Source organism: Betta splendens, chromosome 17 (genome assembly GCF_900634795.4).
Source record: "Betta splendens chromosome 17, fBetSpl5.4, whole genome shotgun sequence".
Lineage (NCBI taxonomy): Eukaryota > Metazoa > Chordata > Actinopteri > Anabantiformes > Osphronemidae > Betta > Betta splendens.
In genome coordinates this window covers 14,446,557-14,465,603 of record NC_040897.2, presented here as the reverse complement: position 1 = coordinate 14,465,603, position 19,047 = coordinate 14,446,557, and the positions used below count along the sequence as shown (strand labels likewise).

The following is a 19,047-nucleotide window of genomic DNA, read 5'->3' as shown; positions in this document are numbered from 1 at the left end:
TAAATCACGATAACGCCAAATAAAGCGCAGCTCTGAGCCCACGGCACGGCCGGCGACGGGATGCGGCCGGTTCCGAGCAGGAAAAAACGGTGCGTCCGACGGTCGCACACGGCATCAATGGGAAGTGCCACCATGAAGAACCGTAGCTCCATCGCCCCGGACGAGCACCGAAAAGACACAGCCTCGATCTGTTAAAAGCCCGCTGTACAGCCAGATAGCGGCGTGCCGTTTAAAACGCCGGGCAACGGCCTCGAACGCCGCGCTCGCAGAGAAATGTGCAAAAATGCGTGTGTTCGCCGCCAATACTCACAATTTCACCATGTATGCACAGCGAGAAGAGGTAATTGTTTGCGTTGATTACACCCGATGGCACATAAGGCTTTTTTTCCTTCCCGACCGGCTGCTTCAAATCACTACGCATGCGTCCTGTCTCCAACTCGTAGTAGCTCAGTGAACGGCAGAAAGCCCGCTAGACCGACGGCCACAGGTTCGCTGTGCAGCTCCGCTCCTGCCTCGTCTGAGTGGGAAACTCCAGTGTTCTGGTGCGGATGGCTTCGGGCCAGTGTGAGTCAAAAAAGGGAAAGACTGCGTTAAGGTCAGAGCTGAAACCACCGAGAAGTGAATTAAAGACAAATGACCGCATTAAAGTCACAAGTTCGTGGTTTTCTACGCGGTCGCTGTCTGTGGTGCTGAAACAGCCTCAACGCAGCACTACTGTGAGTAAACCTAGTGAAAGGTGCTTTAACAATTATTGTTAAATCACGTGTGGAGTTTATTCGTGCGTGTCTACTGACATCGAAGTGCTTTTACATTCTTTATTCATTATTTGTCTTTATTCCGTATCTGCTGTTTGTTTAATTTTTTAACATGAAGACGGTATTATATTAATATTTATCATTTCGTATTTCACCTACTTTCGTCCCGGGGCCGGATTTTATATTTGAGGGTATTTTAGCACATTGTCGCTTCTGTGCAGAGCGTTTGCGTGTTTCGTAATCCGGAGTGCAGGCCTTCAGTGATGTGGAAGTGAACGCTGCCATCTAAAGGCAGCTCCAACTGCAGCACGAACGTGGTCCTGTACGCTCCACGTCCACGAAGAAGCGTTTCACGGCCGTGTGTTGAAACTGAACTGACTGGAAAATAACAGGTGTTCATATAAAGTTGTTAAAACCTCTGAACTACGATAAAAAGGCTTGTAGTATGCTACTAATGAACAATCAAGGCTTCTTGAATATAATAGTTGGATAGTCGCACAATATAGATATATATTCTAATACTTATATATGTCATATGTTAATAAAGAAGCCATTGTTCAGACTCTAATTGGATGCTTGCTTCATATAAACACCAGATGGCGCTGTACACTCAGCAGCTGCCTGTCTGGAGAACGTCCAGTACACCATACTGTGCACCTGTAGTCTGCCTGTGTCACACTATCAGTCGAGATGATCTGGCATCAGAAATCAATCTCACTATTCTCACACTGCAGTAAGAAAAGCAAGCAACACCTGTGAGGCAACACGTCCTCACAGTGTCCACATCCTGCACATGTTGAAGGACATCATATGATGCCGTCAGTGCCGTCATCGAGATGAGGCACATTGGTTCTGTTGTTATGTCAAAGAAGAGCAGAGAATAGATTTAGGTGAATTACTTTGGGTGTGTTTTGAGGTTCCACACATACGAATGTGTAACTTTCTTAACACATACACGCTTGGTCAACAAACGCCTTCTGCTCCTGTCTGAGTTTGATCTGATGATGATATCTACATAACTGTGTGATGGGATGAATAAAGTCTTTTTGAAGTAACTCAAAGCATCATGAAATGTTGTCACTACATTCTTAAATGTCACCTCCCTTCTCCTTTTCCATGAACTCACCACTGTTGACGAAGACAAACCAAAATACGCGTGTTACATGTGTTACACATCATCTGAAATGAAATGCTGCACTTAAAAACCGTCTGCAGAGTGGGAGCTAAGCTAAAATTGGCATTTGGTGTGAGTGCTTCCGCTCTAATTCAGCCCCCTTTAGGTTCCAGTGTGACTCCAGTTTGTTGGGAACCAGCTCCTCTTGTGGCTCTGAGGCGTCCTGCCAAGCGATAACATGGTGTAACATGTGTTAATGGCCTGAACTGACTCTCCCTCTCGCCTCTCGAGCTGCGTGACCTCAGGGTTCTCTGCCCGTCTGAGAATAGTAACGCTCTCCTTGTTACAACAGAAAGTCCAGCGGAAATCCCTTTACCCGAAGCCCTCCCGGTGCCAAACGTCAATCAAATCACATTTTCAGACTATTCTTAGAAACTAGTCAATGCACTACTACTCCTAATCTTTTTACGGCTTCTTCAAACAGAAAATGCTCTATTCAAATAAAGTGTTGACACCAAGCTAAAAGGGTTCGCTGGCCTCAGACAGGCGACCGACTGAAAGATGTTTCATTTGCTGCTTGTTTCAATAGAATATGTGAATGAAATGTTATTTCATGAGGTGAACAGACGTCTGTCACTGAGACAGACCCGCTCATGCACACACCCATCCACCCGTACCTCCAGACACGCCGCCTCCTGCTCCTCCCGCCCAGGGTCGCTGCAGTCCACGCTGTAGCCCACTCCATGTCTGCAGGCCCTGCTCAGCCGCCGGATCTGCTGCCACATCAGGGCCCTGGTGTGCCGGACCCCCCGCAGAGCAGCCGTGGGCCGGACCTCCCACCGCCTCAGCGCTCTAGCGCACGGCATGCTGCTGGGCGGCCATGACGCCCCACCGCTCGCTGGGAGATCAGCGCAAATCCACGCGGCCTCTCGTTGCTGCCCCAGAGTCTCATCTGCAGCACGTCATGACCGAGAGAGAGACGAGAGCAAAATACAGGAGTGTTTACACGGGAGAGGGCAGAAGGGGATTAGGCCAATGTTCCCACTGGACGCGGTCCCGATTCCTGCACGCTTTAGTGTGTCTCACCAGCTTAGGACAGATTAAGGAAGGAGATCTTACCGTCTGAGTGAGGAAGACTAATGACAGACATGAAATCATGTGACTGCGTGTGCTGGATGAGCTTCTGTGTCACACAGTGGAGTGAAACACATTAGTACATGGACTGGAGAAAACACATGGTTCTACACATGGTTCTACACATGGTTCTACACTGGAACGTTTCTCATTCAGCGGATGACTGCGTTACTCTTAAGGACTTTGCTGAGGAGCTTCCAATGAGCTGTGCTTCCTCTTGTCTTCCATCACAGACCCACAAGGGTCCAAAGCTCTTCAGTTTGAGCAATCAGCTGACTCCATCTGTCCACGAGATAAAGCACACCTTCAGCTGATAACACAGCTCGCTGTAATTGTCTGGCTGCAACCAGAAGTAGTCTGTTCTCATTTTCTCACTCTCCAGGATTTCAGAAATGTCACTGACAGACAGGAAATCACAACGTTGCCTGGGCTCTGCCCCCTGCTTTGCTTTTAACGTTGTTGGTTTTGTCTGAGAGACTACTTGCAGTCCTTTCTGTGCCTTCACAGGGTCTCAGATCATCTGTTTGGTTGGATGGTTTCATTTTTACTACAGCAGCAGTAGTAAATTGTTGAAAAGATAATAAGTATTTAGTTCCTTGATTATTCTCATAGACAGATTTAGAAATTATATCTGCCAAAATTTTTCACAATCATTTTATATATTAGGTGTAGAAGTTAACAACGTCTTTTCAGTCTGACCTCCACTGCTTCTCTCCAGAGTCTCAATCATATCTGAGGACAAAAGTTTATTTGAAGCCCACTTTCTTATTTTACCAGTCCTTATTAAATGCCCAAGACTGTTGTTACACATAATTACATCATGCTAAAATGAAAGTATACATACATAATAAATTGCAAAAAACTTAAAATTAAGTAAAAATCACAGGACTGAGAATTCAGTGTACCTATCATTATCATTATACAGAAAAAAAGGAGTTTTAGTATTATTGCATATATGTATGTGATACGTTATATATATATATATATACGTTTTAAATAAGTATTATTAACTACCACAACTTAATAAACTTAATAGGCGCCGCGGACCTGACTCTGATCTGAAGCGCGTCTGACTCCTGCGGGTCGGGCTCAGCTGTTCATGTGACCAGCTGTCACATGACGGACGCTCCGCCGTAAGCTCTCAGCTGTTCGCTCGGGACAGTTGCAAGGTGAGTAATTCGTCTTGATCTCTGTGTTCCCGCTCCGCTCCAGGTATTATATATTCTGGTCAACGTGTGTTTGCTTTACTCTGCTGCTGTACGCGTGTCATGAACTCACGGAGACAGAGAGGGCGAGAAGCTATGTTAGCACAGCTAGCATTGACTAGCATCTTATTTGCTAGCTTAGCTAGAGGTGTTTCTCATTCACAACCCCCTCCGTAATATAACCAAGTATTCACATCCGTTACATTAAGCTACGGACGTGATGCTGTTTATTGTCACGCGCGTTGGTGTCACGCACTCAGTTCTGATGAAAAGGCGTAATGTTATGTCGTGACTTTTGGGCTAAGCTAGTGTTGGTCACTTAGCTAGCTAGCAAAACCTACTGGTTACAGAGCCACACGACAGGGACTGTTTTTTGTCACTGACCAGAAGTAAACGTCTTAGGTTAAACGTTAGATTAACATTTGTTTCACATGCAGACATTTTATTGTTGGAGTCAAAGGTCCTCATATCACAGCTTCCTGCTAGCTACTAGCTACTAGCACTTTGACAGACGTCCCTGCTAGCTGTCAGTCCCTGCTACCATACTACATTATACACTTTAATGGGTTATACACTGTCACCGTCCCCAGCTTGTCAAACACACACAGAAGAGGCCTCTGCTCTGATGTAACATCCTCCTACTGTCTCCACTCAGGTGCTGCTTGCTGTTTATCCACACATAGACTAGTGTCTTCATCTCAGGATGGACATCCGAGGGGCTGTGGACGCTGCAGTCCCCACCAACATCATTGCTGCCAAGGCAGCTGAGGTGCGGGCCAATCTGGTCAACTGGCAGTCCTATTTGCAGTGAGTAGACAGACACACACACACACACACACACACACTCGCTGTACTGCTCAGCCAGTGAAGATTCTCAGCCGCTGTACTACTCAGTTCTGCTCCGGTTCCTGGGTTGTGATTCACAGTCTTAAGTGACGCTTCCTTTTTTGTGCAGTAAATGCCACCATTCACCACCAGTTGTGTTATTTTAACCAGAGCGTGTGCTATGTCGAGGTTAGTCGACCATATTGTGCGAGCTGTCCTTGAAATTATAATATGACGGCACCAGTGACGAGTCCAAGGTTAATTTTGTTTTCTTTAACTCAGTTCAATAGTAAAGATATTTTAGATGGCCTGTAATTATATATTTTTATTAGGTAAAATTATTTTAAATACCTATAATTAGTGAACTTGATAACAAAATTCACAAGTGAAAATAGCGCGCAATCAAAGTCCTTTGTTGTGTTTCTCTAAGTGAATGCACACAAATCATGGCAGCATTGGTGTAAATGTCCCTGTTGATTACTTTCCTTTCAGGAGTCAGATGATCAGCTCAGAGGACTGTGAGTTCATTAAGAAGTTTGAGGTGGCTAATTCTGAGGAGAAACAAGTCATTCTGACCAATGAAGGACATCAGGTAAAGAGACGTTGCTGTGACGAGTGCTACCCGATAATCATTTAGTCTTAGCTTTATAAATGAAATGTTATTTAAAAAATGGGGCATTATAGATCAAAATACAATATTAAAACTTCAAAGATCAAAACATTGCTCTGCTGTTTTTTTTATTTTATTTTTAAAAAAAGGAACCTGCACCTTGTTGTTGATAAGTTTTCCACCTCTTTACAAAACAAACCAGACACCAGAAAACTACTGTATACACACAACACAACCACTGCTGCCGCTCCTTATTGTGCTTGCTGTGAATTACAGCATCAGAGACAACTCCCGCACGGAAATAGGAGCCTTTGTGAGCGTCTGTACACATGAATTGTATATAAACAGGATGCACAGATCAACACACACACTGACCAGAGAAACTACTAGTTGTAAATTAACCAGAATATTTTTTGCATTGTAAATCTCACTTCCAGCAGACCAGCATTTAAGTCTGAACAGTTTAAGATGCGTCAGAAAGTTAGTGAATGTGTTTGAGAGCGATAAGTTGTGCCATTTCTCTGGATTTGTTTTGTTCTTTCTCAGTGTGCAAAGACCTTCCTAAACCTGATGGCCCACATCTCCAAAGAGCAGACAGTCCAGTACATCCTGACTCTGATTGATGACACTCTGCAGGTATACAGTACAGACAGCTTCATTGACTTTAGACAAATAGGACACGAGTGCTTTTAAGGTACGGTGGAGCACAAGGACCAAAGCCAGAAAATGTCAAATCTTTTAATATAACTAATTATTCACCCAGTCGGTACCAGTTATCATGAATCAATCAGTGTAACAACAACTCTGTATGAATCAGTAAATAAGTACATTTCTTAAGGTCTGCACTTATTCAGAACTCAGCCAAGATTTTATCGACTGTCCTTTAGGAGAACCATCAGAGAGTGAACATCTTCTTTGACCACGCCAAAAAGACAAAGAACACCGCCTGGTCCTATTTCCTCCCCATGCTGAATCGTCAGGACCTTTTTACTGTCCACATGGTGGGTCATGAGATATCTAAAGTGTATTTAAAGGGAAAAATGACTGTGGAGCATATTACAATACAAAGTCTTGCATGTTTTATTAGCTCATGCATGTAAAACCCATAATCATGGAAATGGAAAGACTTGATGATTTAACTTTGTCTATAATGAATACTCACTTTTAATGTGTGTACTGTGGGCTGGGACCTACATGAGGACAATAACTTAACTTCAGCCCAGAGTGATATTTATAGTATTCGAAATGAGCTAATTAACCGTAATTATTTGGTCACTATCATGTGTTATAGATAATGTGGTGTGTTCAATTACATTTTTCACATCCATTAATTTTTTACAGATGTGACTTTGCTTCTAATAATAGCAAGGCATCAATAATTCCTCACAAAGCAACCTTTCCTCTTTTCCTCAAAAGCAGGCAATTAATGTAATGATTTCTCCCTTTTAGCCCTTTCCTATTAAGAAAGGATGAAAACTACAGTCGCATGGCTTCCACGTTAATATGAAGTAATAAGAAGTAGACACAGATGCCACTCAGCAGCTTTACTTAGTGTCACCTTAAGTGTGTTACACGACATTTTAACTCTACTGACTAGTGCGTTTGAATCACAGCCTCTGTTTCTACACATCCTCTCCTGCGAGGAGGAAATTGAAGGGCTGAATTCTTTCCTGTGTGATCACAGGGCACAGGGGGCTCTCAACAAGCTCAAATTGTTGATGAGATACTTGTTGTGGCCTCAGTCCTTTTAACACTTAGATGGGCACGTTTTGTGCCATGAATCATTTTACTTGGGTTTTTTGATACTGTTGAATAGAAGGGCTTGTTTTAGTGGGATGTAGTGGGGTTCTTTTGCACAGAAATCCTCAAACAGGACAATAAAATGAAAAACTGTCTTTTCATTAGGCTGCCAGGATCATTGCTAAGCTGGCTGCATGGGGCCGGGATCTGATGGAGGGAAGTGATCTCAACTACTACTTCAACTGGATCAAAAGCCAACTCAGTTCACAGGTACGTTCCTCAGGCTTCAGTTTCTTCATGTTTAATAAAAATGTGCTTTAAGTGAAGAGGATGTCACACGGAGTGCGTTGTCATTTCCACTTTTACTTTGTGTTTTTAGATTGTGATTTGGTTTGTTGTGACTAACCCTCAGCTACGGTGCAATAGCAGGGGTGTTATTCATCAAGGTTATTAATTTTCACAGAACATTCAGTCTTTGTAATTAGTCAGGAGGTTCTGCTTAATTAAAAATGGAAGGTTTATTGTGTTGGTTATGACAGGTCAACTTAATTATAATTCAAATAAACCAAAATACAAATCTTAGTGTCCAGTAAACTGCAGCATTTTAAATGCTAATTGACTTTAGTACTGGAGCTGAAGACACTGTGTTAATCATTCTTCTAATTTTCATGTGTACTTTCTAATTTCTGTCTCATTCTTTAAATTCAAGCCTATTGGTTTGGGTCACAGTGACGACCCTGTGTAAAATAATTCATTGTGTGCTGGTGGGTAATTTGAACGGGCTGGTCGGACCTTGAGATGTTTCGATGGAGCTGCTCTGCAGGTGCTGGCCTGGCCTTGGTGGATGTATGCAGCAGCGAGGGGCTGAAAAAGCAGCCGTGTGTTGCTTCACTAGCGCTTCTGAAGTAACAAGAGGTTGTTTATGAGATATCGCTGCTCTTCAAAAGATGTTTGTGACCCACACTTTAGTTCCCAATATGTTCTGAAACTATAACTGCCTCTTTAGATTGCATTTTTTCCTTTCACAGCCGACCAGCGGATCTGATTTATGGTTGTGTTCAAGGCTGTGGAGCCCAGTGCCACAAACCAACGCACAGTGAACAACTCTGCACCTGTTTCTTTTGTTTATCTCTCATTAGAACCTACAAGGTACAGGTCCAGAAAGCTCAGGAGCAGGAACTATTTCTCCCAGTGAAGTGAGTATGCGTGAAGTGCGTCTTCAAGCTTCCTGGCACTTCCAGAGCAGAAAGAAGTCAGGGTTTGTGCAAGCTGGGCTCTGTCAGCTGTCGCTGGGCTTCACGTCTTCTCTTTCCCCGTCTTTTCTCTCCATCCTGATCCTGCACTCTCCAAGTTTTCGTTAACACGTCCAGATGAGACGAGAGCCTGTTGGAGCCGTGTTGTGTGGATTCTGTGTTCAGACAGCATGGTCTGCTGCCACTGGTTGGTTTTACCGGGACAAAGTGCATGTCAGGCTCTTAACGCTGAAAGCGCATGACAAACACAGCTTTCCTGTACATTGGCCTAACAAGGGCAAGTGGAGCTCAGACATTTATTGACATTAACTCTACTGTATGCAGTTCTGTCGTCTTTTCCTCTGCATTTTCAGCCAGGTAACATCTTCTCCTGTCGCTACTGCTTCTTCCTTCTGGATGTCTCTGCTTTTGTTCAAGCTGTTTCACTTAACAGATGAATTCGATCTATTTTCCCTCTCAGCTTCTTCCACTTTAATCTCTTTCCGTTGTTCTGCCCAGGTGTGATGGGCCGTCTTTCCTTGCTTACTCTTGTCCCGTTGAGTCTGTGATCTAGCATGTGTTGACTTTATACCATGAGCTGCATGAGCGATGTCTTGTCCTTTCTCGACGATGACGGTGCAAGTTTTGACCTGTTCTTCCTTCATGTGGTGTCTCTGCTTGTCAGCAGCGCTGCGTTTCAGAATTGCACTAATTGTACTTGACCTTCTAACGTTTGGTTTGTGTTCCTGGTTGCACACTTAAGGCTCACACCTCTGTTTAATTAAATGTCTGCCTCTGTCTGTTGCAGAGCTCTCAGTATGTCCAGTGTGTGGCTGGGTGCCTTCAGCTCATGCTGAGAGTGAATGAGTATAGGTTTGCCTGGGTGGAGGCTGATGGAGTCAACTGGTAAGGATGGAATCTGTATGAAATCAAGTACCTTTGCAGTCTCAGTATTAACCCTGAGTACAGTAACGACCCCATCTCTGTATACCCTGGTATGTGTGATGCTTTTAAGCTTTACGCCATAAAGTAAATATTTAGCTACACTACATCTCAAAAGCTAAAGTAAATATTGACTGTTCCATATGTTTCACATTCTCCATGTGCCTGGAAAAATGGAGCCACTGTTGGAAAAACCTCTTTTAAGGCTAAACATCTAGAATGACCCCATAGAGCACTGATAACCTGGTCTTGCTGCTAAAATTGGATCCATCAGCTGTAACATCTCTGTACTTTCAGTTATGTCTGAAAAGCTACGAGTAGCTGTCCGGCTGTAATCATTAGTACTATATTGTGTATTTTGAGCAACACTTCCATTATCTAAAGACTGTCTGAACAGTTCATTCTCAGGCACCATCAGGGATAATGAATTAGAGCACACAGCTGTGAAAGCTCCTCTATTAGCAGGCAGGCGTAGATGTGGGTCCTCTTCAAAGCACTCTGTTTTGTTTTTTTTTATTTATAAAATTTATTTTAGATTTTTTCTTGTTTTAGCATCACTGCCGTCCTGAGCAACAAATGTGGCTTCCAGCTCCAGTACCAGATGATCTTCTGCGTTTGGCTCCTGGCCTTCAGTCCGCAGCTCTGTGAGCAGTTGCGACGCTACAACGTGGTGCCGGCCCTGTCTGACATCCTCCAGGAGTCTGTCAAGGAGAAGGTCACCCGAATCATTCTGGCTGCCTTCAGGGTGCGTGGCCGGCTTCTCCTTCGTTATGCGCCTCTTTGAAAAGCCACTTTAAAAGGGGGAGGAAAAGTCACAGTCCGTTGCTCCCAGGAGAGGGCAACGCTTGGCTGTGGTTGTATAATTTACCACAATAATGAAGTGGAATAGAACTTCATGAAATACAGGATTTTACACAGTATCAGTAGAAGGTTCAACCTATGACTATGAGCTTCAAAGATGCCCTTGGTTAAGGTTCTGCGAGACGCTCGTCCTTCTAACAGTTGGATCTGCTGAGCTCCATCCTGGCACTTAAAGTGAAGCCAGGTCTCATAAGTTCTTATCGCCTGCATTGTGCTCCATTTGCATCTATATTCGCCTCTATATTCTATCACGACAAACGCAATCTGTAGAGAGAACTCTTAAACAACAGACGAGGCTTCCTATAAGGCATATTATCCATGATTAAGCTGTCGCCTCGGCTCCTTGCTGTGATTGTTCAAAACATCTACTGAATATTTAATGCAGCCCTAAGTGCTGTGTGCTGGACTCGCTGTGTTGTTTTTGTGTTTACGCCAGGTAATGAATTCCCCATACTATTCCCTGACTGAATTAAATTAAGGCCAAAGGTCCTTTTTATCTCCCCATGCTGAGATGCTTTGTCACTAGGGGAAGTTAACGACGTCTGACGTGGGAAATGCATTAAAAATCGATGTGATGACTGTGACGTCTTTTAAAATGCTGCCGGTGATGGTTGGAGTATGTAAAAGGCTGCGGTCCTCGAATATATGCAGATAAACAGACTGTATGCATATGTTTAGTAGACAGCCGGGCGTTCCTGGACACCTTGTGCAGACTCCATCGTATTGAATACCACACAACCTCATTATTGAGCAAACCCATTGTGCTTTACTGGAAATATAGATTTTTAGCAGAAAATCTGAGCTCGTGGAAATTCTGGTTTTATCCAACACCATGACATCAGCGGGCCTCAGTGACCTTACTCAGTACAATGGTGTGGTAAATGTCATTGATTACATGATTGAAACATGAGCCCATGCGCTGGTGGGGGAATGGTGGATGATTTAAAGCTCTTTTCTCTGCCACACACCACCATTATTTTGTTTGTTTCAAGCGTTCCAACCTCGACCGAAAAGCGTCCGTGCTCCTAATGCAGTTTCTAGTGTACTTTATTGACTGTGTTTAAAATTAGTTTGAGGCCACGTATTCTAAAGGATGTTTTCCTGTACTTTTACTGTAGCTGACTGCACCTCCATGTGCTGCGTTTGTCCCTGCTTTGAATGGACCCTCAACGGTCATTGGCCACGTTTGCCTGCGGTTTTACAGAAAGCGAGACTCTGACACGTCCAGGACGTAGACGCATAGGTTCCGTTTGAATCTCTACCTATTAACATGTGTTTTCCTGAGATTTGACCGAACTTGAGGCTGATTTTGACAAATAAGTGAATATCACGTGTAGTTTTATAAAGTCCTTGAACAAACAGTCGTTTTTTCTATGCTGCTATTTTCCCAAAGGTTCTAATTATGGATCTGGCTGTGCGCCGCATGGGACCAGCATTGTGACTTAAAATATTCGAACCATCTGGAAGACCTTGAACACATCCTCAAAGGCAGCGCTGCAGCTTCTCTAACGCGCTTGCCCGAAACCCAACTATGGCACTGAACAAGGTTTTGGTCAAAATAATGACCAGAAGACATGAACTTTCCTTTAGTCTTATGCCTTTGAAGCCCATCAAGCGCATGTGATTTGTCTTTTTTGCTCTGTTTTAGCAGGATTTGGTGCCAGCTTCTTAATAAAACAGAGAAACAACAGGTATTGATGGTTGGATGGAGCCCTGCTTATTGTGGGCTTTTAAAGGGCTCAATCAGAGAATAGTTTGTGGTGTGTCGCTTCCACTGCTGAAGCCACTTTTCATTTGTGCCACTTCAGAATTTTGTCACCAGAATTTTCTCTCAATTACAGAATCACACTGAGTTTCTGGAACTTTGCTTGAAAAGTAGCTTTAACAATACTTGAACATCGTGTTCATGTGACTGTGCAGCTCTGTATTCGTCCCCTTCACACCTCACAAACAACACCTGAACTCAGTCCTGCTTTTTAATGTAAAACTTCATGAGGGGAAATTCATGAATGTTTTTGTTGCCTAATATTAGCGGTAGCATTATATATTAATGGATTAATAGATCCTAAACCAGCCAGTTCATCCTGTTTAGGGGTTCAAGCATTTAAGCATTTATTTACCCTGCATATAGTATGAAGTAAACACGTGGATGGAGAAATGCGTTTTCAGCACCTGTTCTTCTCACTGCTTCTCTGACAGAATCTGCTGGAGAAGTCTGCCGAGCGGGAGACTCGCCAGGAGTACGCACTGGCCATGATTCAGTGCAAGGTGCTGAAGCAGCTGGAGAACCTTGAGCAGCAGAAATACGACGACGAGGACATCACCGAGGATATTAAGTTCCTGCTGGAGAGGCTGGGGGAGAGTGTGCAGGACCTCAGGTGCTGTGGGCTCAGATTCATGACACTATCCTGAAGCATTGATATTATTATTGATGTGATTTAAATGTACTGGAACTTGTTGCTCAACAGCTCGTTTGACGAATACAGCTCTGAGCTGAAGTCGGGCCGCCTGGAGTGGAGCCCTGTGCACAAGTCTGAGAAGTTCTGGCGCGAGAATGCCGTCCGCCTGAATGAGAAGAACTATGAGCTCCTCAAGTAAGACGACGCATGAGCTGTAGGAGGACGCCTTGTTTTAACGTGAGGCTGCAGGAGAACAGGCAGCGGAGATCTGAGCTTGTTTCAGACAAAGACACATAATTTGCTTCATTATAGGCTAAAATTGTACCACTCTAGAAATAACCTTGCTGTACTTTGGATGCCTTCTGAATTTGATTGTGATTTGATTCTGAAACACTCTTTTCATAAAACGTTGATTTTGCTAAATAGAGAGAGGTTTTTGTTTTTGTTTTTTTAATTAATGAAATATTTAATGAAACCCTGGCGCTGCCTTTTCTCCACACGCACATGCTCCTCATGCACCTACTAGCCCTGGTTTCTCCCAGCATGCACCCGTTTGCAGAGCATTAACCTGACATTAGGTTCTCTGGTAACACCTGCTTCAGGTCAGACTTTTTAACAGCCACTGGAGAGAAACGCGCTCGCCACCGTCCTGTGCGTTGATTGAACTCTTTATCGACTTTGTTTTCAATCTCGTGTGGGTCCAATCAAAAGATAAAACATCAATTTGAGCTCGTGTTGTATTTAGTATTCCTGCCGCACACGCTGTCGGAGCTGTTGGCATTCAGCGAAAATACTGATCCTCCCGTCTCATTATCTCATCACTGTCCTCTCTGTGTAATTAGCTCTGCCATCATCTTAGGCTAAATTACCCTCATTTTCTAAGTCTCTCCAGGTGAACCGTCATTTGTCTCACTTCTCCAGAGGATGCCGTGCCTCTCGTCTTTAGATTTGACTTTAAGTAGCATTAACCTTTGTATTCTGCTAGAGTTAGAACAAATCCATCAGTAAGTCTATGTGATACATTATTGTTCTAAATAAATGAGGCGTGATGGATTTTTTGACTTTTGATGCAGACAGTCATCATTTGACCCTGTCTCCTCATTTCTTCTGTTCTGCTGCAGGATCTTGACTCGACTGTTGGAGGTGTCTGATGATCCTCAAGTTATAGCCGTCGCAGCTCATGACATCGGGGAGTACGTGCGACATTACCCGCGAGGCAAACGGTGAGTCATTTGTCATAAAGGGGTAAACGGCGAGGCATGCTGCTGCCACACAAGCGTCATTCCAGCCGGAGAGCAGCGGTTTCCTGGAAATACAAGCATCCAGGCTGCTCGCGTCCGACGGGTCAGCAGGGGACACGGTGTCTTTACGAAGCTAAACAGACTTGATGGACAAAAGTTTGGAGTAGGTTCCTGAAAATGAGTGAACTTGATCATTTTCATTTGCTTGTCTGGTTTGTATTTTTCTCTTGCTGGAGCTGGAAACTCATCAAAACAAGGGTCAAAATAGAAATGCACTCGGTGGCTTGCATTGGAACGAGTAGGAAATTAGGTCTAAGCGACCTAAACGGTGAGCTAGACAGAGGCAGACAGTGGTGTTCAGGACTGTGGAGACGGAGGGTGATCTTCTCCAGCTACAGACTGTAGGAACCTACAGATGATGACGATGGGACATAACCGCACACCAAAAATGTCTTCATGGCCAAACTGATTAAGCTGACATGGAGGCCAGAGACCTCCTATAATGAACTGGTCGACTCCTTTTAAAATATATCTATAAACACTGACAATAACATAATTATTTGTATTTGAACTTGATGAAAGAAACTCTGTAGTTGTGAGTGGGGGGGCTCCTTCCCACTGGAGACCACATTAGCCTCTCAATTTGTTGTTCAGGAGCCCCTGAACACGTGTTATCTGTAGATTGCAAATGTTTTTTCCTCTTTCCCACATAAATCTGCTGGTTTCCAGCCTGGTGCCGCTAATTAAACCCCGCCAGCATCACTTTGGCTGTGTAGCGCTGCAAATGCAGAGGTGCTGCACTTTTATCTGGACAGATATTCCCCATACTGTCGCATGCATTAAGCAGCTCTGTTTATCTTTTCCAGGGTGTAACCTCCTTTTAGAAACCTACTGACCCTTTGTAAGATAAAGAAAAATGAAACCAACCTTTTTCTGTGTAATAGGAGTTTTTTTCTTCCATTATTCCTGTTATTCCTCTCATTGCAGAGTAATTGAACAGCTGGGTGGAAAACAGCTGGTGATGAATCACATGCACCACGAGGACCAGCTCGTCCGTTACAACGCCCTGCTGGCTGTGCAGAAGCTCATGGTCCACAACTGGTACGAACACTTTCACTGATGCGTGTCTTCACAGACGCTTGATGTTTCATTTGATGGTTCATTTGTTTTACTACAGTGAAATAGACATGTTTTCTTGGATCCCACCATCATTGCTCATGCGCGTCGTACTGTCTGAAGCCGGGGCCTTTACTTTGCCTTTGTCTTCACGTTCTCTCAATCCAAACACTCGACTCGCTCCTCATCTTTGTGTGTTTCTTGTCTACCGGATTGGAAACACTAAGAACCAACGAGCAACAAGTGAAAATGTGTTTGTTCTGCCGCTGCTATCTGAAACGCACTCGGCTCCCTGCGCGACTGCGGATGGTGCCGGCATTGTGTTCAATATCAGCGTTCGGCTGCGTTCCCATCTAAGTGATGTTAATGTCCTGTGTAAACCGCGTGTTCACTGAAGTGTGGGCAGAAGTTTGTTTATTCACTGTATCACAAAGGGTTTTCAGTCCTGTTTGTGCAACTGAAAAGAAAGCAAAGTCATTAACCACTAGACAATAGAGAGAGACATGAGTCCCCAGTCAGTTTGAGGCATCTAGGACGCTGCTTTTCTTTTTTCCTGATCATTCCTCATTTATTTTAAGGTAAAGCAATCAAATACCCGTTGTATTGTTGATAGTTAGGTGGCCAGTTCCAAGTTTTGTACTAATAATGATGTATATTTAAAAATATCTGATTAGATTAAAAGCTGGATCCTCATGATTGTTTTAAACTGTTTTTGCTGTTGGATTTTGTCACCTGCACTATAAAAAGTGCTTTAACGTAAATCTTCTAAGGCCAATATGAATCTGAAGTTATTACACCTCATTTAACCAGATACTCATAAATGCATATTTCTCATTTTTATCCACATTTCGCAGTACAGGCAGGAAATCTAGATGGGTTTGGTTGAACGAGAGCGGAAGCTGTGATTTTGAGGTTATTTATTAACAAAGGCGCCCTAGACACCTTTGGCTCTACAGTGAATCACACGACCTGACTTCAGTGAAAGAGAATAGAAATAAAAGAAGTCGTTATGGAAGGTTGTCAACTAAATGCTACAGAAACGTACCACGACAGAGTGGGAGCACACGACGTAGAGTGGAAAAGTTAAAAAGTGAGGATTTAGTGTCTAATGAATTTGGCTTATTTGCTTGTGTTGAAAGGTGCAAATGCATTGAATAGTGACTGAGGAGAATAGTTGTTGTTGGTGTCAGTTGGGCTCGATGCCTGAAAAGGAGCCATTGTGAGACGGGGAGTTTCGGGCTCGAGTGTTTGGTCACGTTGAATGATGTCCTGCCTACTCGCGCCGCTTTCATGCAAACAGATGTGTGAATGCTACAGAACAGGACGATAAGGAGGTCAATGCTTGTTTTTTTGTTCGGTTTTTAAAAGTTGCCTTATTCACTCGTGAATTGAAGATGTCTTTCAAAGCGGCTCACTACACCCACTGTCACCTTGAGTGGCTTACCTCGTCGTCGCTCCATGAGAAAATCTCATTCACGTTACTAACGGCCCCTGTTGTCATGGCGACGACACGTTGAACGTGTAAACTGAGAAACTACTGTTATTTATGTTTGTGCCCTTTATTCTTTATTTTTTTATGAGATCTTGAATAGGTTGTGGAAGAATTTAACTTTCCCTCAGCTTCATATTGACGAGTTGCAGTTGGAGCCTGTTATCTATTGACAGGTGCTCCGTCCTTGTGCTGTACTGGCCCCAGTGTCTAGACTGAGCAGTTTCCTTTGACAGAAGTCAATAGGTGATATTTGTCATCCACATTATTATATCGCCGCGTGTTGCGCAGGAGCTGCTCGAGCGCGTTCGCCGCGGTGAAAACCATGGAGGAAGTGAGGGAAAAGTGGCCGTGACGAGGATTTGAAATGTCAGCGTGTAGACTGGACTGTTGACTTCCTGTCATCAACGGAGGCCATTCAAGGCTCTACTCAGGGAAGTTTTAAGACAACAATAGAAAAAATCATCTGAGAAACTTTTTTCTCTTTGTCGCATTATGTCTGTATGGAGCCTGTCACAAATAAGCATAAGACCACCGGTGTCTTGGTATCTAGCAGGTGTGCATGAGATAACACAGCAGCCAGACGAGACAATTAAACCGAGAGAAATTCAAATATTTGAAGGAAAACTGTTGAATATCCACAAAGAGCCAGCACCCACTTTTTTCATTATGCTTCCTGTTCATGCGAGGAGGAACTAAACAGCATTAGCTCCAATTAGGACATAGTGTTGCTTTTATCCAAATGTCACATTGAACCGAACCGTCTATCAAAAACCAAATGATGCTGCTGCAGGTAAAACCTCCAGCTATCGGCCTCGTGATGAAGTCACAGACTGGGCTTTTTCTACTGCTGACACTTTTTGGCAGCAGTGTTTCACCTCCAGAGCTGCGTTTGCTCTACAGGGGTTAATTTATACAGCAGCTGCAGATGCAGACGTCACGGAGCTCCTCCGCTGCAGAACTCCCACATCCACGCGCTTCTAATTATCGCCGTCTCCTTTTATGAACTCGCTGGCAGCTCTAGATCAACGTACACTGTTGTACCTGCTGCTCATCACCCACACTTTTAGAACAGGGTTTTAGAACAGGGTGGAGGTTTAGTATTTGTTCCTTTTCATATCTGAAAATTTCCGTTCATCAATTCTTGACACACGTCAAGGACAGTGAACTGGAGGCCGGAAGCTCCGCGGCTGCGGCGTTTGGTGGTTTGGAGGTGATCTGCAGCAGAAGTGAGAGAAAGCTTTTCCCCGGAGGAACGGCCGGTTTCCAGGAAAAACAAACGTCATCTAAGTTTTTGTGTTTATTAGTTTGGGCTGACAAAAAAATGAGAGTGCTGCAACATTTAGTGCTTTAAATGGAGACACTGAAAGTCCAGTAGTTCATCTGCTGCTTTCTAAAGCTGCTTCATATTGTGCTGTATTAACTCACTGCTGTGATTCATCCTCGTAAATGTAGGAAAATGACTGTGAAAACCGGAGGAAGGTAGGAAAAGGTTTGGCGAGGAAGCCATAAAGGCTTTGTAGCGCAGATGTAGGATGTTTATCAGCTCTCAGCTCTTTGAGGACATAATTTCTTCACAAGGACTTTCCATCATTTCCTTTCTAGCCTTCTAAGAGCCATTTAATGCTGCTGCTTGCAATGCAGTGTCATGATAACATCTGAAAATGTTGCTGCCAGCAAAGCAGGCTGCAGGAGAAGCGTGACCTTTCACAGTAATGGTGTTATAGGTCAACGCTGAGACTAACATCACCTTTAGGTCAGAATAACCAGGAGAGCTCGCTGTGACAGTACATGCACCAACCGTCGACTGGGAGAACAGAGATGTGTTTAATTAAAGGAATAATGACACTGGATTCACTGCCAGGCATCCATTTGAAGTTTCAAGCCATTTTCATTGTATTTGTCTGTTTTCAGCTTGGATATAAAACTGAAAATGCCTTTTTGTTCAGACAAATAGGATTCTGGGACATGATCAGTGCTCTGTGGAGCTGTGCCCGGCGCCGCGCCGCCGCGTTCAGGGCCCGTGCTAATCAGCTGTGCTTCCCCCCCACAGGGAGTACCTGGGCCGGCAGCTCCAGTCCAGCGACCAGCAGCAGGCGCCGGCTGTGGCGGCTCGAAGCTAAACGGCGCTGCTGCGTCGACGTGCGTGTTCTGTATGTGTGTTGGTCTCTGCCATTTTAAGAATCTAATTTAAGTGTATAATGAGCTGAACTGTGCGTGGCTGTGGCTGCCTCCTCCACCCGGCCACGCCTCTAAAACTACTTGATTTGACTGTTGACTTGCTGTTGTGCCCTCTGAGCTGTGACGTGCAACCTATTTAAGTCTCTACCTGTAAAGTATCTGTATCCTGTATCCTAATAAAATGCTTCTGTGTTGGACCCGCG

At 44.1% G+C, this 19,047-nt stretch overlaps 2 protein-coding genes across 4 annotated transcripts in view; one reads left to right on the top strand and one right to left on the bottom strand.

The window, feature by feature from the left end:
- Positions 1–2,816, bottom strand: part of rgs20 (regulator of G protein signaling 20) — an 8,898-nt gene extending 6,082 nt beyond the window's left edge. The window contains exon 1 of one of the 2 annotated variants that reach the window (XM_055504023.1): positions 2,547–2,816. In XM_055504023.1, coding sequence (XP_055359998.1) covers positions 2,547–2,735 — 189 coding nt within the window. In that variant the 5' untranslated portion in view covers positions 2,736–2,816. Of the gene's footprint in view, positions 1–310; positions 603–2,546 lie in introns of those variants that run through there. The other variant, XM_029130642.3, reaches the window with a different exon arrangement.
- A 1,217-nt stretch (positions 2,817–4,033) lies between these two features.
- Positions 4,034–19,041, top strand: atp6v1h (ATPase H+ transporting V1 subunit H). Of its 2 annotated transcripts, XM_029132030.3 has the most exons (14): positions 4,034–4,172; positions 4,864–5,015; positions 5,526–5,625; positions 6,190–6,279; positions 6,531–6,644; positions 7,549–7,653; positions 8,523–8,579; positions 9,424–9,521; positions 10,110–10,302; positions 12,618–12,796; positions 12,887–13,012; positions 13,939–14,040; positions 15,046–15,159; positions 18,717–19,041. In XM_029132030.3, the coding sequence occupies exons 2-14, from the start codon at positions 4,912–4,914 to the stop codon at positions 18,784–18,786; spliced, it is 1,452 nt and encodes a 483-aa protein (XP_028987863.1). In that variant the 5' UTR covers positions 4,034–4,172; positions 4,864–4,911; the 3' UTR covers positions 18,787–19,041. The 2 variants fall into 2 exon arrangements, with proteins under 2 accessions (XP_028987863.1, XP_028987864.1); XM_029132031.3 differs by lacking the exon at positions 8,523–8,579.
- The last annotated feature ends 6 nt before the right edge of the window (positions 19,042–19,047 follow it).